Genomic DNA, 19,839 nt, shown 5'->3' on the forward strand with positions numbered 1-19,839 from the left:
ATCGTGGTTATTTTACTGAGTTACGGCTCAGATAATTATCTGGACTTTACAGAATAAAAGGATAATGTCAACATTGACCCTTTTGCCTATAATAAGATTCAGGACCTGAGCACACTAATGTGCAAGACATTTCCAGCCAGATGATGTAATCCCTTCACTAGTACTTCCAGTAGGCAGACATTTCCAGCAGCCCCACCTCAGGAGACCAAGAGACTATTTTCTCCCTGATGCCTATGCTGCCATTGAAACTAGTATTCACAACTCAGAATCACTTTCCCCATTATCACAGAACTGCTGTCAAGAATATGTGATAAATTTTTTGCTGTTATTAATACGACAAAAAAAAGCTATTATGAGTCATCTTAATAGGCGGTCCTCCATACTAACTACCATTTTACATGGGGATCAGAGAAAACTTTTTCCACAGAAACAAACAGAAAAATTGAGTCAATAGAGCATGAATTACCCAAAAAAATGGAGTTAACCAGAGTATGCTAATTTCACACCTACTCTTTATAAAACAAATATGGTGTTTTTACTGACCATCAAGGGGCAGAACCAAGCAGCTGAAGGCAGACACCGTCGCATTAGCCAAGACTTGGCAGGGAGCACCACACACGGCAGCTGAGATGTTCCCGGGAGAAAATCCTGCTCCAAACACATGCACGAGCCTCCCACCTAGGTGGCCTTTAAAGACAAAATGAGGAGTTTACCATCACAGAGGCAAATATTTTTTTTCTCAAAATTCAAGCCCATGCTTTCTCGCTGCCCACCCTTCTTTCCATGCCCACCGGAGTCCACACAATTGGCCTGGGATCCCCGATTTTCTCAGTTTCCTCTCACTAAGCTCTGAGCTCTGATGCCCACAGCCCTTGTTCTGTCAAACCCCAGTCATACTCAACAACCTATGAAGTGTCATAATTCTTATGTATGAAAATAATGCTTGTTTATAGTTTATAAACTTTTTATACAGGAGAGTACACAATGAAAGTAAAACTTCCGTTACCTACTTATCTCACTCCCTAGAAAAAGACACGTCTAGTTTCTCGTGAATCCTTTAGGAATTTCTAAAGCATATAGACTATTTTACTATAAACTGATCATTCTATACATAGCATTCTATGACTTATTTTTTAATTAGAAATGCAGCATAAATATCTCTCCAAGTCTATATACATTTTATATATATATATATATATAGAGAGAGAGAGAGAGAGAGAGATCCAGCTTTTCATTTTAATAGACACTTAGAATTCCATTATATGATTAGACCCTAATGTATTGAGCAATTTTCTTGTTGATTAATGAAAGTAAAAGTGAAAGTCACTCAGTCGTGTCCAACTCTTTGTGACCTGATGGACTATACAGTCCATGGAATTCTCCAGTACAGAATACTGTACTGGAGTGGGTAGCCTTTCCCTTCTCCAGGGAATCTTCCCAACCCAGAGATTGAGCCCAGGTCTCCCACATTGCAGGAGGATTCTTTACTAGCTGAGTCACCAAGGAAGCCCAAGAATACTGAAGTGGGTGGCCTATCCCTTTTCCAGGGGATCTTCAAAACCCAGGAATTGAACCTGGGTCTCCTGCATTGCAGGCAGATTCTTTACCAACTGAGCTATCAGGAATAGTTCCATAATATCTCCCCTTTTGCTGCAATTAAAAATGCTGCAATGAACTATACACTTATATGAATAAAAATGATGCAAACTCTTAGACATGGAATTACTAGGTCAACAGAAAAGTAAATTTTTAGTTTGGAAGGATATGGCCAGATTTCTCTCCAAAATAACGTTGCCCTGGTTTACATTCCTATCTGCCATGTAAGAAGTATGCCTATCAAATGGGTAAAGTCAAGACAATATGTTTTGCTTCAGTATGAGAACCAATAAAGGAAAATGCCGGTTGAAATCTCTAGTCCATGCTAAGATTCCAGCTTCTCCCACCTTCATGTGAAGTCTAGGTGGTACTTACACAGCCACCTGACCAAGTTTTTGCCTGGGTACATTCTTACCCCTGCTCTTTTGCCTAAAAATCATGGATTCTTAGAGAGTTGAAAGGAGAACTAGGGAGGAAAAACCAGCCCCAACCTTTTATCAAATAATAATGCTGAGGCTTAAAAAAGTTACCCAGCTAAGATAGTGACAGACTTAGAAACAAGCCCCAATCCCTATATATCTCACCCAGTTGAGGTCGGACACATGTGTTCCAAAAAATTAGATTGGTACTTCATCAGTCTAAGATCCTGTTCCATGACTTCTTCTAAACTTTCTGCATCACAATCACATTTGAACTATCTTAAGTGTGTTTATGTGCTAAGTCACTTCAGTTGTGTCCGACTCTTTACAGCCCCATGGACTGTAACCCACCAGGCTCCTCTGTCCATGGGGTTCTCCAGGCAAGAATACTGGAGTGGGTTGCCATGCCTCCTCCAGGGTATCTTCCCCACCCAGGGATGGAACCCACATCTCTTATGTCTCCTGCATTGGCAGGTGGGTTCTTTACCACTAGCGCCACCTGGGAAGCCCCATCTTAAGTGTAAGAAGACATTAAGGGAACAGAAACCCAAACCTTCGCTGTAAGAAAAGGCAAAGCACACTGCAGTATATCTAAAAAGAGAGAAAGTTCAACCAATGCAGTTATACTGCACAATTGGCCTGTTATTGATGGAGTATGAATTCATCTGTGAAACAGTACAAAATGATAAAAATTAATCATATTTAATACATTTAAAACAATTCAAATTGGCAAATAGGTCTAAAAATAGATGAAAGCATTTATGCTCTACTTAAATGATCAAATTATGAGCTCTTACAAATGGTATTATTTAATTTAAAACACAAATTAAAGCGGGTTAATGCATCAAATTAAAAGACAATCAAACACTTAGAGAATATGCACAATCCCCTCAATTAAAAAAAAAGCTTCATAAATGGAGCATGACAAACTTTTAGGAGGCAGCTGGGACTGTAAGAGGCCAACCGGCTTCTCTCTTCTTCTGTCGTTCAGACTGATGCTGATTTCCTACCTTGTGAGTGAGTGGTGAGAGGAGCTATTAATCCACTTACATAAAGAAAGCTCTCTGCCTCATCTATCTGACTTACCAAAGTTCTCGGTCACTGCTGCAATGGTCACTCTGGAAGTGAACACCAGGACGGACGAGGCCCACCCTCTCATGCGGTCGTAACCTCTGACTTGGTACTCCCCGGCCGGAAGGGATGGGACCACACAGTGGAGAAGGGTATGGTTGCCAGAGACACCCACACAGGGGGACATCCCAACAAAAATGTCTACATTTGTAGCTCCTGAGATCCCGGCTACCGAAAAGGTTAAGACATCATCAGTCTGAGAAACAGAGAGCAATTCGGGAGTGAAGGCACTGCTGTAACCAATGACTCCCATCTTATAGGAAAGTCCATCTACCTCTATGTCCAGGGAAGCAGAGCCATTCCCTGCAGGAACAGCACATTGGATAAGCTCAGAGCTGAGGCTCACTGTCAGGCAGGCCTGCTGGCCAATGTAGACTAACGTGGAGTTCAGTCCCTTCAAGGCTGTGCCCTCCAAGGTCAAGAGGCTTCCACCAAGGAGGCTGAAATTCTTGGGGAAATAATGAAACACTTGAGGCAAAACATGGAAGTGTCTGGAAAAGTTACCAGAACAGGCGTACCCATATCTTGTATGAAAAACAGATAGGTAGTGAGGTCCAGGGGACAAGTCACTTATCCAACATGCCACGTGGCTTCTGTTATGGAAAGTCACAGTGCAAGCAAGACAATCATCCACAAACACCACTGACTCATCAGCCGTGATACCTAACCTCTGACCCTTAATTAGCACTGTGGTCAGAGACCCATTGATGTTTGTGGTCCAAGCATCCACGATAGAAGTTGTCTCTTCACTTAAGAAAAGAGTGCAATTCCCCTGACACGTGCTGGGCAGTCCATTCACCAGGACAGTGACATTCAGGGTGAAGGAACCACCAGGCAAGGGGTCACCCACGGGGGTAATCTGGCAGAGAACTGTCTGGTCCCCGAAACTCAAAATCACACAAGTAAAGGGACCCGAGAGGTCAACCTCCACTGACCTCCTGCTGGAGTGGAGAGCCAAGCCCCTCACTGTGAGAACAGTCCCTCCACAAGTGGACCCGCGTGTTGGGAAAATGGCGGTTATCTGAGGCGTCACCACACACTGCTGGGGCACCGCAGACATGTCAGCAAACCCCATCTGCCTCTGGTGTATTTGGAGAGGATAGAGGCCGGCCTCCAAAGTGTCAAGAGGAAAAGCGCACCCAGCCAGGCTCAAGTTGCTCCCGGGAGATGGGGTCTGGAGATCACAGCTCAAGTTACCCAGAAGGACCACTGAGTCAGAGAGATTCTGTCCCTCCACATAGAGCCTCAGGCTGTGATTCGTGACTTCTCCTCGCGTGGCAGTGACCACTGGTGTTGCTGCCACTTCATACGTGAAGGTGAAGCCCTTCCCCACCAGGCGAGGCGAAGGTTGGTGGGGGAAGGGCTTGCTGCCAGCCCAGACCTCCACAGGGACTGGGGTGCTCAGCGGCAGGGCGGCTGGCGGCGGGGTCTCACACCAGACGTTGGTCTCTGTTGAGTTCACAATGTCACAGGACCGATTGTCCACCAGCACCCAAAGCAAACTTCGGTCCCTGCTGAACCCTCTTCCTGAGATGCTGAGGATGGTTCCACCTGAAGCACAAATATTGAGAAAAAAAACTGAGAAGCTGGTATTGCAGAACTAGGAACTCACAGCAGCTGTGTGAGCCCCAGCACAACTAAGTGAAAGGTGGGGTGTTGGTGAAATTCTCTCACCTCACCCCACCAGTGTTAAATGTATGACCATTTTGGCAGGAGTCAGACGGGCTGAAATTCACATGGCAGTAAAGCAACACATTATTCTATAAGAATGTTCATAAAATTTAAAACAAAATATATTTGCAAGTATATTTATAGATCCTAGACAACTTCAACACTAATGAAAAATCAAATTTCTTGAAGTGCTCTCATCATCTGCTATATTATCATACATGCTATTCTACATTATTCTATATATTACTATGTAGAAAGAGTATAATTCATATATACATATATACAACATATACATTAATAAAAAATCAAATTCTCTAGTCTTCTTATCATCCATTGTATTAACTGCCCTATTATTCCATATTATTCTCTATATTACTACACAGAGTATATGTATATAGTTCTATATATGACCAAACTAGACAGCATATTAAAAAGCAGAGACATTACTTTGTCAACAAAGCTCTGTCTAGTCAAAGCTATGATTTTGTCAGTAGTCATGTATGCATGTGAGAATTGGACCATAAGGAAAGCTGAGCACTGAAGAAATGATGGTTTTGAACTGTGGTGTTAGAGAAGACTCTTGAGAGTCTCTTGGACTGCAAGGAGATCAAACCACTCAATCCTAAAGGAAATCAGTCCTGAATATTCATTGGAAGGACTGATGCTGAAACTAAAGCTCCAATACTTTGGCCACCTGATGCGAAGAACTGACTCACTGGAAAAGACCATGATGCTAGGAAAGATTGAAGGTGGGAGGAGAAGGGGATGACAGAGTATGAGATGGTTGAATGGCATCACTGACTCAATGGACATGAGTTTGAGCAAGCTCTGGCAGTTGGTGATGGACAGGGAAGCCTGGCGTGCTGCAATTCATGGGGTCACAGAGTTGGACACAACTGAGCACCTGAACTGAACTGAACTGATATTCAACTTACACATTGATGAAAAATCAAATTTGTTGAATTCTTCTACTTATCTTCTATATTAGTTTATATAATGTTTCAGTAATCCATATGTTACATAGTCATATGTGTATTTGTATGTGACATATCAAGAGCCACTGAAACATACTTGTGATTTTGCTGCCATAGTCATATTGTCTCACTTTCTGGTTTAGGGCCAATCAAACCCTATCTACAGGACAGGGATGGGAGCCACGTACCCCTTATCATCACCAAATCAGTGGTAATGTAAAGCAGATTTTAAAAGGATTATACTATGTTCAAAAAGGATAATGTACCTACTATAGAACACAGGGAACACTTCAATACTCTGTAATGGCCTACATGGAAAAAGAATCTAAAAAAGAGTGGATATATGTATATATATTCACTTTACTGTATACCTGAGACTAACACAACATTGTAAATCAACTATACTTCAAAAAGAAAATTCTAATGAATTATGTGCTATTTCATACACTGTCACAATGATTATCATATGCAAATATATAGCTTTCATTTTTTTTTCTGAAGATGAATAATTTTCTATACTTCTCTATTTGTCCGGTCCTGACATCTCCCATATTGGCATTTGTGTTTCTTTTTCTTTTAATTAGTGCAGTATAGTTGCTTTATATTGTTGTGTTAGTTTCTGCTGAACAACAAAGTGAATCAGCTATTCGTATAAATACATTCCCTCTCTCATGGACCTCCCTTTCACCCCCTCCTTCCCATCCATCCCCGACTCTGTTTGGTCCTTCATTCACATCCCAGAGCAAGTAAAGACATCAGAGACTCATGTCTCCTCTCCTTGCATAAGCAGTATCGAAATGACTAACTCAGGAAGCTCTTCCCTTGTTTTCTGGGTTTTTTTTTCAATTGAACTATAGTTGATCTACAATATCATGCTCATTTCTGGTGTACAGCAAAGTGATTTAGTGATATGTACTCAAGATGTGCCACTTTTTAGATATTTCAGCCTCCTTCCATTAAAAAAAAAAAAAGAAAAGGAAACTGGGCACATCTCTTTTTCATAAAAATTCTTTAATTTCCTGAACTCACTGGGCTAAAGAATCCTGAGTTTCACACTCTCCAAAGTACACCACTCAGTTCCCAGGGCAAGGAAAAGTGCCTCTCCCTTCAGCCCCATCTCTGGTCTCACTAGTTAATTAATCCAGGAACAAAATCTGAATATCCAGGGCATAGACTTACAGAATAAATGAAACCAGTCAGGTCAGAGCCACTTACCCACAACGGACCCACAGCAAGGCTGGATGCTAAAGACTTCTGTGATGTACTGGATGTGAAGATCCACCCTACAGAAAATGGGGAGATGGTTATGAAATAACTGAAAGTCAGGAGAAGAGAAAAGAAGGCACAAAACAGCAGAGATGTGTATACTGGAGGAGAAGAAAAGAGAAAAAGGGCTGTGATGCAAAGCACATGAGATCAGCACTGCCCACCAGAGAAAGAGGGAAATGGTGTAGAAGAGAATCTGCGGTGATGTTTTCCTGCACCAACACCAGGTGGGGACATCAGTCTCCCTGAATTTAGCTACTTTCTGGAATGAAGCGAGGGAACTTCCAGAGAAATGCTGAGCAGAGAGACTTCAGGGTGAAGAGGACTGAGAGCAGCTTGTACAGTAATTGATGGCATTTACTCAAAGCCCAGTCTAATTAAAGGTCTTAGTGAAATCAGTCTCTTATTAAGCACAGATTCTTCCTCCTGACATAGAGGTGCCCAACCCACCCCAGCCAAACCAAGAGACATGACATCTCAGCTCCAGAAAGTTCTTTCCCCAACTAGTAAGCCAAAAATTAGACTTGAGAGTGAACTGTCCTGTAGGATCTCTAAGATTTGTTCAAATTTTAGGATTCTCACGAGTTTATCTCTTAACTTAAGAGAAGTTAAAAGAAGAAAAAAATAATGACTTAACTCAAAGCTAGAATTCTTCAACTGAATCATTAAATCATCAGGAGAGCTATAATGAATGGCAGGAGTCCACCTCACCCTTGTGCATGAATGTGGACTCCATTGATGGAGACTGAGATTCCATGGAGCCCGGCAGGCAGCGGGGGGAGCACCACTTCCAGGCCCTGAGGTGTCTGCCTTTGGACCCAAGCCCTGGTGTCCCCGATGCGGACTTCAGCATCCAGATCTGTGTGGTTCACTGGCAGCGCCATTCCAATGGAAAGGATCTCACCTCCTATGTTGAAGAAAATCCATTAGCCCCTGTGAAGTGGATTAATGCTTCAATCACGTATACAATTCTAAAACTATCTTTCTGGATTAAACACGTGGTCAGTACTGTGCATAATACTCTAATCAAGAGTTTTAATGTCAACCTAATTTTTTTTCGTGAAACTTACAACCCTTTTAATGGAGATACAGCCTATAACCTCAAGGGCACAGAAAGCAAAATTGTCAGAATGATTATATTCAAGAAGCACTAGTTCATCTCAGTGTAAAGGCAAATCGAGTAGTTATGATGGTCTTCATAATGAGAAAGTAACACCTCATGACCTCTTTTTTAGCCTCTACTTCTCTGAAGATGAAAATCTAAAACTCTGTCTCCAGTATGCACTGAGCTCCATAGCAATGCTATATATGCATTCAGTCATTCACAGGGAAGCCTGGCATGCTGCAGTCCATGGGGTTGCAAAAAGTCGGATACAACGGAGTGACTGAACAACAACAATTCACAATTATAGAGTCCTTTCACCTATACTATCCCATTTGACCCTCACACTGTCCTGATAACACTATTTGGACAGTTAGCAAAACCAGCATTTTGCTTTTGAGGAAACCAAGGCTCAGAAGTCTAGGTCTCAGAGATGATTAATGGAAATGTGAGGGCCTGAGCCCAGTCTTGTAAATATCTCAGTGCCTTTTTAGTTTATTAGCAACTCTACTAAAATGCCAGGTATACCATGAGCATTCATTGTACATGAATAAAATGAATACACTTCATTTTATCTCAAATATTTCATGAGTATAAATAAGAATATGCCACAGAGGCACAAAATAAGTTAAATATGGCCCCTGCCCTCAAAGAACCTCCAAAGTTAATAAAAATAGGTGTCAAAAAAGACACCTTCAGAACAAGACAAGCCATACAGAGGCAGAAATTAGGCATGGCATTGTTCAAATCAGAGCCACCGTCTGAATATCAAGAAAGGCCGTGTGGGCAAGATGGTGCCTGAAATTCAATTTGAAAGATAAATCCCCATAGGGACTGATAGAGAGTCAAGGATTTACACTTTGATTCTAAAAACTTCAGATTTACCCAAAGCTTTTCCTTTTGTAGCAATTTCTCATTTAATCACTCAGTGACTTGGAGAGAAGGAAAGAGAATGGGGTGACTTCCTGGAAGACCAGGTACATGTGGATACAGGTAAGGATCGTATAGAAAGAGGCCAAGTTAAAGATGGTTCTGTGGCTGAAGATGAAGAAAGCTAACTTCATTTTCTTCCCTGTTCCACATCCTCTTTACTTCTTCCTATCTTCCCAACCTCGTTTCTACTCTCAGGTCTGAAGCCTCAGTTTAGTGAGTATAAAAATTTCAGGGTTGACTGAGAAGTCATGATCACAAGGTGGCCATAGCACAGAACAAGATTTATACAGATGGTGCTTTGACAGGTTCCATAGGTGGGGAAATCTGCCAGCTGGAGACCTTCCAGAAGCATCAGTCAGAGACTGACACCCAGAAGAGGAGACGGGCAAAGAACTCCTAGGGGAGAAAGAGATCAGAGAGGCAGCTTCTATGTCCCTCACATAATGAGTCACTCAGCATCACAGTGGGTAGTTTCTGGGTCAGAGAGCTTTGCAGGGTGGTAATGGCTCTGAGTCCCCCAGGTTGATCTGATCTATGGCTATCAGATGTTAAGCACATTTTTGTAGGGTGTGTAAAGCAGATAGGCTCTAAAAGGTCAAATTCTTTCCAATTCTTTCACACCCAGCTGTTTGAAAGAAAGAAAGAAAGTGAAGTCACTCAGTCGTGTCCGACTTTCCGTCATCCCATGGACTCTAGCCTACCAGGCTACTCCGTCCATGGAATTTTCCATGCAAGAGTATTGGAGTGGGTTGCCATGCTTATGGGTCTGGGGTGGGGTGGGGGGGGCGCGGCTTCCCTGGTAGCTCAGATGGTAAAGTGTCTGCCTGCAATGAGGGAGACCTGGGTTCGATCCCAGGGTCAGGAAGATCCCCTGGAGATGGAAATGGCAACCCACTCCAATACTCTTGCATGGAAAATTCCATGGACAGAGTAGCCTGTTGGTAGGCTACAGTCCATGGGATGACAAAAAGTCAGACACGACTAAGTGACTTCTCTTTCCTTCTTTCCTTCTTTCTTTCTTTCTTTCAAACAGCTGGGTGTGAAAGAATTTGAATTTGGCATTGGCGGAGTTTTCAGCTGATGGATCCCAGCCTGCTTAAAGGAAGAAGTCACATGGGGCCAGTGTACAGAGGTCGTCTTTGACCCATTTATTCCACATACAGTATCTGGCAGAATGATGGCGTTCACTTTGACAAAGCATTTATTGAGTGCTTAATCTATGTTAGCTCCTGGGTGGGCTAGGTACTGTTACCTAGTTTACCTCCATTTTTCCCAATCACCTTGAAAGGATTATTCCCACCTAACTGGAGACACTAAAAATAAAGAAAGTTATGGGAGTGGTCCAATGGCTAAGACTCCATGCTCCCAATGCAGACAGCCTAGGTTTAATCCCTGGTCAGGGAACTAGATCCTGCATGCTGCAACTAAGAGTTCTCATGCCATAACAAAGATCAAAGATCCTGAGTGCCACAACTAAGAACAAATTAATAAATATTAAAAATAAACATGCCAGCACATTTTTCATTAAAAAAAAAAGCAAAAATATTTAAGTAACTTGCCCAGGGAGTGTTTAAGTTCAGATTCATTCAAATCTAGCGCTGATGACAAAAACCACACTAATGGTCCCTCACATCAAACTCTTCCTCCTCCTTCCCCTGCTCCTCTTCCTCTTTCTCTTATTTATTCTTGACTCTGTTGTCATCATCAGCATCAGCATCCCCTTGATGGAGATATATATTAATACCCTCCAACTTTCAAAAGAGACTTTCCCAATAGGGTACCCCTCACTTGGGGTTTTATAACATGTTCTTCTTTATTCTGCCTGTAGAAAGATCTCAATGCAAGTGGAAATCCTGCAAATAATGCATCATGTTGTATATATCAATAACATGAACTCCTTGGGCTCTTGGTCAATTGTCAAGCTAATATGAGATGCCTTTGAGGCACTGATGCAATGTATTTATTCTTTTCATTATAGGTGGGAAATTTTATTAAAAGCCAAAATCACTGAAATCTGAATAGAACACAGGGCTCCCTCCTCCCTTTTCTACTTCGTTGGGAAGAATCTATACCACTAAGGAATTTTACACACTTTGGCCGCCTCAGGCAGCAAATTCTTCTTCTGCACTATCTGAGCTGCATAATATTGAGAAGCTAAAGGACACCTCCCTTTATTTATGTACTCTTGAGCAATGGAAAATGAAAATAGTACCAGAAGGATGGCGTCCAGGCTGTTTCTTTGGGAAATTTGATGGTCTTGTATAATAAACCTTTAGATATGTCTGCCATAAACACTGTCATCTGGCATCCAATTAACCAAAACACCGTGTTACCTGCTACTTTTCCAAATCTATACAGACACGATAATAAATTATCATAATTCCATCCTGTTGTATCATCTAAATCATCAAAGATTAAGTCATTTAATGCAGTTGGAATGTTAAAGAAGTCATTTTTTTATATACATGTCTCTCAAGGAACAAGTTCATCAAAATATACTATTCTCTAATCATATCAAATAACTGCTTTAATAGGAACTGCTGCCCCAAATGCTATTTCACAGTAAACTATAAGTGACTGGGTGCTTGGAATCTGCAACCAGGCTGCTTGAGTTCAGATCCCTGCTCTAGTACTTCCTACAAGTAACATCTTAGACAAGTTACTTATTCTCTCTGTCCCTTAGTTTCCTAATCTGTAAACTGAGGCTAATAATTCTATCAATTAATGACAAAGATTAATTCTGATTATATGTCTGTGCTATTATTATTGGCACATGATAGGTGCAATAAACATTTACTGAATTTTTACCATTGAATTCCCATTTTCAAGATAGAAATGGTTCTCAATTTTACAGAGAGAAAAATATATATAAGGAGATTTATTTAATGACGGCTAAGATGAGAAAGAGCTTCCCAGGTGGCTCAGTGGTAAGAATCTGCCTGCCAGTGCAGGAGATGTGGGTTCAATCCCTGAGCCAGGAAGATCCCCAAGAGGAGAAAATGGCAACCCATTCCAGTATTCTTGCTTCAAAAATCCCATGAACAGAGGAGTCTGGTGGGCTACAGTCCATGGGGTTACAAAGAGTCAGACAGAACTTAGCAACTGAGCACACAAAAATAAGAAAATCAGTCTCCAGGTTTTCAGAAAAATAACTTCCATCCAAAATATAATACTACCTTAATTAAAAATTAATAAGGCCATTGTTTGCCCTTCTTATAAGATCAGTGGTCTAAAATGAAAATATCCTCCAGGATGAGGTATTTTACCTGCTATGCTGCTTCCATTTCTGCTGAGAGACATGATTACTGGATTTAAAGAGGAGACATATGTAAATGCCATGGCAAGAACCACAGGACGGTCCCCCAAGATAACAGTCACATTCACAGTAGGTCCATCTTCCCTCTGAAAATTAATTTTTAAAATCAAAACTCTGTAAAATAAGACTGATGTGAGTGAAGTCCATATAGAATTAGTTTAAAAGATATATTTCAAGAAAATTGTTTTTAAAGAATATACTTGCTACTTTCAAGTCTCTTTCTCTCTCTTTCTCTCACACACACAGTGACTAGTACTTAGAGTAAGTGCAGTATCTAACAGATTAAAGAGTAAATAAGAGTGATTTGCAATTAACACAGCAATTGGTTCTGAAAGAAAAAGAGCAATTTCAAATAAACATCTATATCTTGCTAAACTATCCACCAAGTATGAGTTGCTTTCAGACATTTAAGTACTCAGAGAACTCCCCTCCCACATTTTCTGTCTTAGACTATTTCTTACAGATATGACCTCAAAAAATAAACAGTAACCAAAAAAAGGAGAAAGAAATTCCAAGAAACAGTGAATCTACTCAGGAGAGCAATCAAGGGAAACACTAGGATGAAACCTGTAAAATAAATCTGGAAATCACCAAGTTAAATTGAAGCAGAAGAGAAGGCATCAAGAAAAAAGAGCAACTGATATAAAGGTTTTTTTTTTAAATACAGAGTGTTTTTATTACAAGGAAGACATGTAACAAAAAAAAAACTCTAAGAAAAAACAAACTATAAAAAAACATATTGCCTGATTCTACCATTATCATTTAAATAGTTTAATAATGTAAATATGGTTTATTGATTTAACCAAAAAATGGTTCTGTAACTATAATCAAAGGAATTGAAAGTAGTTGTTTCAGAAAGGGGGACTTGAAGAATGGGGAAGTGTGGTAGGAGAGAGAGAGATTGTTTATCACTTTCTTTTGAACTTTGCATGCATTGCTTTGTTCAAATTTAAAAGTTGATTTTCCTAATATTTATTCTCTCTAGTGAAAGAAATTCAATCAGTAAAAATTTTACCCATTAAAATGGTCAATATATACTAAATGCGTTGGCCAAGGGATCAGAAAGCAGGCACCCATGTGACGATCAGAGTATTAATTTAAAAAGAGTTTCAGACAACTGGATACCTGTGTCAAAAGCTTTATATGTCTGTGCTTTTATATTGGCACAAGGTGAGTACACAATAAATATAGGAAACTTTGGAAATTATCTAAATGTCCAATAACAGGAAATGAATTACAATACAAACATATGTTAGAACTGCATGCAGTTTATATATAAAAGCTAATATTTCATAATAATTGAATAACTAGATGAGATTAAAAATATGAGACCAAAGATCAAAGATTATTCTGAACTCTCTCTTCTTCCAGAGATCTTTACTGTTTGGCAGACAGCCTTCTTTGGGGATCACGGATGTACTAGGAATGTTGATGGCACTGAAGTGAACTCTGAATAGGAGGTTCAAGCTCAGCTGTGAGCATGACTCTCTCCCACAGCACTAGGCAAGGGCCTGGACCCAAACCTCTTATGCCATCTATGAGACAGAACCAACTGAAGACGGATGAGAATGCTAAGGGACTTGCTTCTAAGGGAACAGGAGAGCAGAAGGGAGTAACTAGGATTAACTAAGCTATTTATTTCATAGGAACCAGATATTCCAGGGCTAAGTAGTGGCTCAGACAGTAAAAAATCAGACTATAATGCAAGAGACCTATCCCAGGGTTGGGAAGGTCCCCTGGAGAAAAGAAGGGCTTCTCAGGTGGCGCTAGTGGTAGAGAAGCTGCCTGCCAAGCAGGAGACCCAAGTTCGATCCCTGGGTCAGATAGCTCCCCTGGGGAAGGGCATGGCAACCCACTCCAGTATTTTTGCCAGGAGAATCCCATGGACAGAGTAGCCTGGCGGGCTACAATCCATACAGTTGCAAAGAGTCAGACATGACTGAAATGACTTAGCTTGCATACATGCAGATATTCTAGAATATTCCAAGTTTCACCAATCCCATCCATGCCAGAAAACAACATTGCTGATGAAAACTAAGTTGTTTGCTTGAGAAAGAAGCAAAATTATAAGATATATGTCTTGCAAACCAACAATCAGAATGTACACTAGATTAACATATTTACTCAGTGGCACTAATATTCATTAAGAGTGTGGACTGGGACAGTCTGGTCATTTTCTTTTGAAAGATATTAACTGATGCTAATTACAAGCCACATTCGTGGGGTCAGCTTCCCACTTCATAGCAGAAGTGCATCCATGTAAGCAATATAAGTAAGCATGCTCTCATGATGAGAAGATCATGTCAGTTAACTTAGTTCTAAGAAATGATCCACTGAGAACCTTACACATAATTAACTACACATTAATAATGATCATCTACCCAGAAAGGAAATGTCAAAAGATTCCACTTACTTTGGATGGAACTTTGCACTGGATTCTTCGTGAGTTGCTTGTAGTGACATTAATGACACAAGACTGAGATCCAAATAACACCAGGTTAACATTCTCTAACCCAGAGCCTCGGATGGTGGCCCAGAGCCCTCCTGTAAAGAAGCAACACTTTCAGATGGGACACACAGCTGTGCTAGTAGACAACAATTAATTACCCATAAGAGAAATAGGTGAAATAAAAATATGAAGCTGCATAGTCAAAACACAAGGCACGTTCAAAATGCAGAGAGAGACTGCAGTTAAAGATATAAACTACTAAATAAGGTGGGAGATACAGTGACTAGAGGGCAGAGAAAAGGAGATATTCAAGAATAAAACATAAGGATACCACAAAGTCATGGAACGGAGAAATAAACTAAATGGTTTCCAAAAACTCTTTCTGCTCAAGGTTTTTAAATACCATCCCTGTCAATTCTATAAAACTTAATCTCTTTCCCCAAGAAAAGAGCATAAGAGAGGAAGTATAAAATGGTAGAAAGAACAGGGTCCCAGAGTCAGGGCCACAGACTGCTCTGCCACTTATAGCAGGTCACTTGCACTATTGTCCCTGAGTTCACTGGTCTCATCTCCTTCATCTTCTTTTTCTTTTTTTTTTTTTTTTTTAATTTTTGGCCACACTGCATGGCTTGCAGGTCTTAAGTTCCCCAACCAGGGACTAAATCCAAAAGTGCAGAGTCCTAACCACCAGATCACCAGCGAATTCCCATTCCCTCATCTTTAAATGACAGCCTTAGCCTCTCCAGCTTTGTGATATGGTATCACACCAACAAGGTTCTGGTTTCCATGATGATATAGAAATCAGTACCTGGTGTCATCAGGACTTCTGCGTTGACCACTGAGGAGCAACTATAGCAATCACAGTGTCAATAAGAGGAGTCACCAGTCACACTGATATCCCATCTGGAGGGCAGCCCTTGATCCATCTGATGGACAGGAAGCCCATTTCTCGTGGATGAGCAATGACTCTGGTCTGCCATCTCTCCAGAAAGGGATATAGGAGAGGCAGTAAAGCCACCAAATAGAAACACATGAGAGTGGGGAGATGGCACATGTGTCAGGGTGAGAAAGGAAACTTTCAGTATCACGTGACTGAATGGAATATTACCCTGAAGTTAAATATATAAACATGCCCTGAAGATTCAGGGCACAACCACAATAGACTTCTAGGTTAAAGAATAACATTGAAGAAGAGCCAACATACAATAGCAACATAAAAGATACAATATCTGGAAACAATCTTGACAAGAACAATTCAAGAATATGAAGAAACGAAGAAAGCTTTGAAATGCTGCTGATGAATCTAACAGATGGGTTAAAACTTAAATAAGAAAACTAAAGTACATGTACAGAAAATGAACATCATAAGGTGGGATATCTTTCTGGGTTAAACTAAAGCACCAGTGCAATTATGATAAAAATACAAAAAAGATTTTTAATTTAAACAAGCTGATTTTAAAATTCAATGAAAAATAAATTACAATAGCCAGAAAACAAAATTCCAAAAATAAAAGTAAAGGGATCTTTGGCTGGACATTTAAAATATCTTATAAAACAGCTCTATCTGGAGAGATCAGGATGGCAGGGTAGAAGGATACACAAACATCAAAGATACACCTACATGTGGAGCAGAGCTCACTGCTAACAACCTGAAGGCTGACAGAAAGGCTCTTCTACAACCAAGGCTGTAAGAAAGACCTACACTGAGTCAGGTGGGAAAGGAGGAGAAGCAATCAAGTCAAGATCCTCACAGGGGACACAGAAGAGTAGTGGAATGTCACAGGCTCGGGGACCCTTCTGGGGTACTGAGGGGTTCAAGCCACATACTGGGTACCCCAGCCCTAAATTCAACACCAGAAAGATGAGTTCTGAACGGTGTCCCCCTCAAAATTCATAGGCTGAAGTCCTAGCCACTTGCACTTTTCATCAGGAAGCCCTGAGCAGGTCTCTCTCTCTTAGAACCACTATTTTTTTTAATTTATTTATTTATTTATTTTACTTTACAACATTGTATTGGTTCTGCCATACTATTATCTCATCTGAAAAATGAGGATAATAATTCCATCTTTCAGGCAACCATTAGCATTTAGGGTGTACAGCTGCCTAGAAGAGGTGCTCAGTAAATGATACCAGGCCCATCCTCATCATTATAAGGAAACTAAGTCCCACAAACTATATGCAATATCTAAGGTCACACTTCTGATTTTGGCAGGTTGAAAACACAGGCACATGTCCCAAATCCCTACCTACTGTCATTTCCACTCGATCAGATTGTTCCAGTGACTTAATGATTGACCCTGTGATGCCTGACACCATCAACCAAACTATGGTATTTTATGTGGCAAGTGACTTCATTTAAGGGCTCAAACATCCATTACTCATTAGAAGAAATGATGATGGCAGAAAACAAAAAGCTGTGAACCACAGTGGATATGGAATTTATTACATGGCAGGACTAGATTCCCGCAGGTTGGCAAGAACGAAGGTCTCAGAGTGTCAGATGCAATGCAGGTGCCCCCAGATTACCAATGTCTGCAGCTCGGGAAGGCTCCACAGTGTCCAGTCTGGGTTCCACATTTAGGAAGAGGCCTCCTCCACTGGCATTGATGGCAAGACCAGAGGGTCTCACCAACATCGAGATCCAATGCATTCCAACAGGCAGCAGGCTTGTCTGACACACCACATTTGTTTGGTTTGAGAAAATTACTTTGCAACTCGTTTTGTTCACTGTAACCTGCAGGGCCTCGTAATCACCAGAGAAACTAGTTCCGGTAATATAAACCAGTAGGTAAATGTCATCTTAAAAGAAGATAGAAATCATCTCTCAGCAATATCACTCCATTTATGAGAACTCTGTCAAATATCCATTCCCTCTCACCTTCCTCTCTCAAAATTCAAGGAATTGAATGCTGACTCATATATTGGAATCTGTGTTTATTTTACTAGCCTAGAACCCTCCACTTAAATTGTGGACCAATCACTAATCAGTTTAAAAAATGGGGAAAAACTAAAGAATATTTTGAAACAAGGGACAAAGAATATACATTTTAAGTCATTAAAAATCTACCATTTCAAATCATGACTATTTCATTTAGATTAGCTAAAAATTGCCCCTTTGTTGTGCCACTCAACATTTACCCCATGAGCACCTTCTATTCAGCCATCACCAGGGACATACCCTCCAACAAATCACTCCAATCTTAAACTTCACACACAGAAATAGTAACCACTCCCCCACCCCGCATACAGACACACAAAAGAAATAAACCTACATTTATGGTCACCAAAGGGGAAAGGTTGTGGGAGGGATAAATTAGGAGTTTGGGAGTAACACTTATATACTACTATACATAAAATGCATAACCACCAAGGACCTGCTGCATAGTACAGGGAACTATACTCAATATTTTGTAATATCTATAAGGGAAAAGAATCTGAAAAAGAATACATATGTGTATACATGGATACCTGTTTTTTGAATGTTGGCTTAAAACTCAACATTCAAGAAACTAAGATCATAGCATCCAGTCCCACCACTTCATGGCAAACAGATGGGGAAACAATGGAAACAGTGACAGACTTTATGTTATTGGGCTCCAAAATCACTGCACATGGTGACTGCAGCCTTGAAATTAAAAGACGCTTACTCCTTGGAAGAAAAGCTATGACAAACCTAGACAGCACATTAAAAGGCAGAGATATCACTTTGCCAACAAAGGTCTGTCTAGTCAAAGCTATGGTTTTTCCAGTAGTCATGTGTGGATGTGAGAGTTGGACCATAAAGAAAGCTAAAGAATTGATGCTTTTGAACTCTGGTATTGGAGAAGACTCTTGAGAGTCCCTTGGACTGCAAGGACATCAAACCAGTTAATCCTAAAGGAAATCAATACTGAATATTCACTGGAAGGACTGATGCTGAAGCTGAAGTTCCAATACTGTGGCCACCTGATGTGAAGAACTAACTCATTGGAAAAAGACCCTGATACTGGGAAAGACTGAAGGCAGGAGGAGAAGGGGACAACAGAATACGAGATGGTTGTAAGGCATCACTGACTCAATGGATATGAGTCTGAGCAAACTCCGTGAGATGGTGAAGGACAGAGAAGCCTGGTGTGCTGCAGTCCATAGGGTCACAAAGAGTCAGACACAACTGAGCAACTGAACAACAACAAATATACACATATATATGGGGCTTCCCAGGTGGCTCAGTGGTAAAGAATCCACCTGCCAATGCAGGAGACATGGGCTTGATCCCTGGGTTGGGAAGATCACGTGGAAAAGGGCTTCCCTAGTGACTCAGAGAGTAAAGAATTCACCTGCAATGTGGGATATCTGGGTTTGATCCCTGGGTTGGGAAGATCCCCTGGAGCGAAACATGGCAACCCACTGCAGTATTCTTGCCTGGAGAATCTCCATGGACAGAGGAGCCTGGTGGGCTATAGTCCATGGACTTGCAAAGAGTCAGACACGACTGAGCAACTAAGCATACACGTAGGAAATGGCAACCCACTCTAGTATTCTTGCCTGAAGAAGTCCATGGACAGAGGAGCCTGACAGGCTAAAGTTCATGGGGTCACAAAGAGTCAGACATGACTGAGCAACTGAGCACACAAGCATGCACACATACACACGTATGTATACACATAGTTTTATAGGTATATGTGGCTTCCCTGGTGGCTCAGACCATAAAGTGTCTGCCTGCAATGCGGGAGATACAGGTTCAGTCCCTGGGTCTGAAGGATCCCCTGGAGAAGGAAATGGCAACCCACTCCAGTAATCTTGCCTGGAGAATCCCATGGACAGAGGAGCCTGATGGTCTTCAGTCCATGGGGTCACAAACAGTCAGACACAATTGAGCGACTTCACTTTCATGTTCACTTTATAGGCCTATATATACACATAAAACCGAATCGCTGAGCTGAACACCTGAAACTAACATTACACTGCAAATCAACTACACTGCAATCAAAAAATAAAGCTGA

The 19,839-nt window shown here is 41.0% G+C and overlaps 1 protein-coding gene across 7 annotated transcripts in view; it reads right to left on the bottom strand.

Moving 5' to 3' along the window:
• PKHD1 (PKHD1 ciliary IPT domain containing fibrocystin/polyductin) overlaps positions 1–19,839 on the bottom strand; it is a 431,302-nt gene that overhangs the window by 361,699 nt on the left and 49,764 nt on the right. For all 7 annotated transcript variants that reach the window (XM_043907708.1, XM_043907713.1, XM_043907712.1 and 4 more), the window contains exons 27-33: positions 17,384–17,656; positions 14,822–14,952; positions 12,359–12,494; positions 7,769–7,964; positions 7,007–7,074; positions 3,102–4,697; positions 544–687 (exon numbers count right to left, since the gene is read on the bottom strand). In XM_043907708.1, the coding sequence (XP_043763643.1) occupies positions 544–687; positions 3,102–4,697; positions 7,007–7,074; positions 7,769–7,964; positions 12,359–12,494; positions 14,822–14,952; positions 17,384–17,656 (2,544 nt within the window). The remainder of the gene's footprint in view (positions 1–543; positions 688–3,101; positions 4,698–7,006; positions 7,075–7,768; positions 7,965–12,358; positions 12,495–14,821; positions 14,953–17,383; positions 17,657–19,839) is intronic.

This window comes from Cervus elaphus, chromosome 7 (genome assembly GCF_910594005.1).
Source record: "Cervus elaphus chromosome 7, mCerEla1.1, whole genome shotgun sequence".
In the NCBI taxonomy this organism is placed as follows: domain Eukaryota; kingdom Metazoa; phylum Chordata; class Mammalia; order Artiodactyla; family Cervidae; genus Cervus; species Cervus elaphus.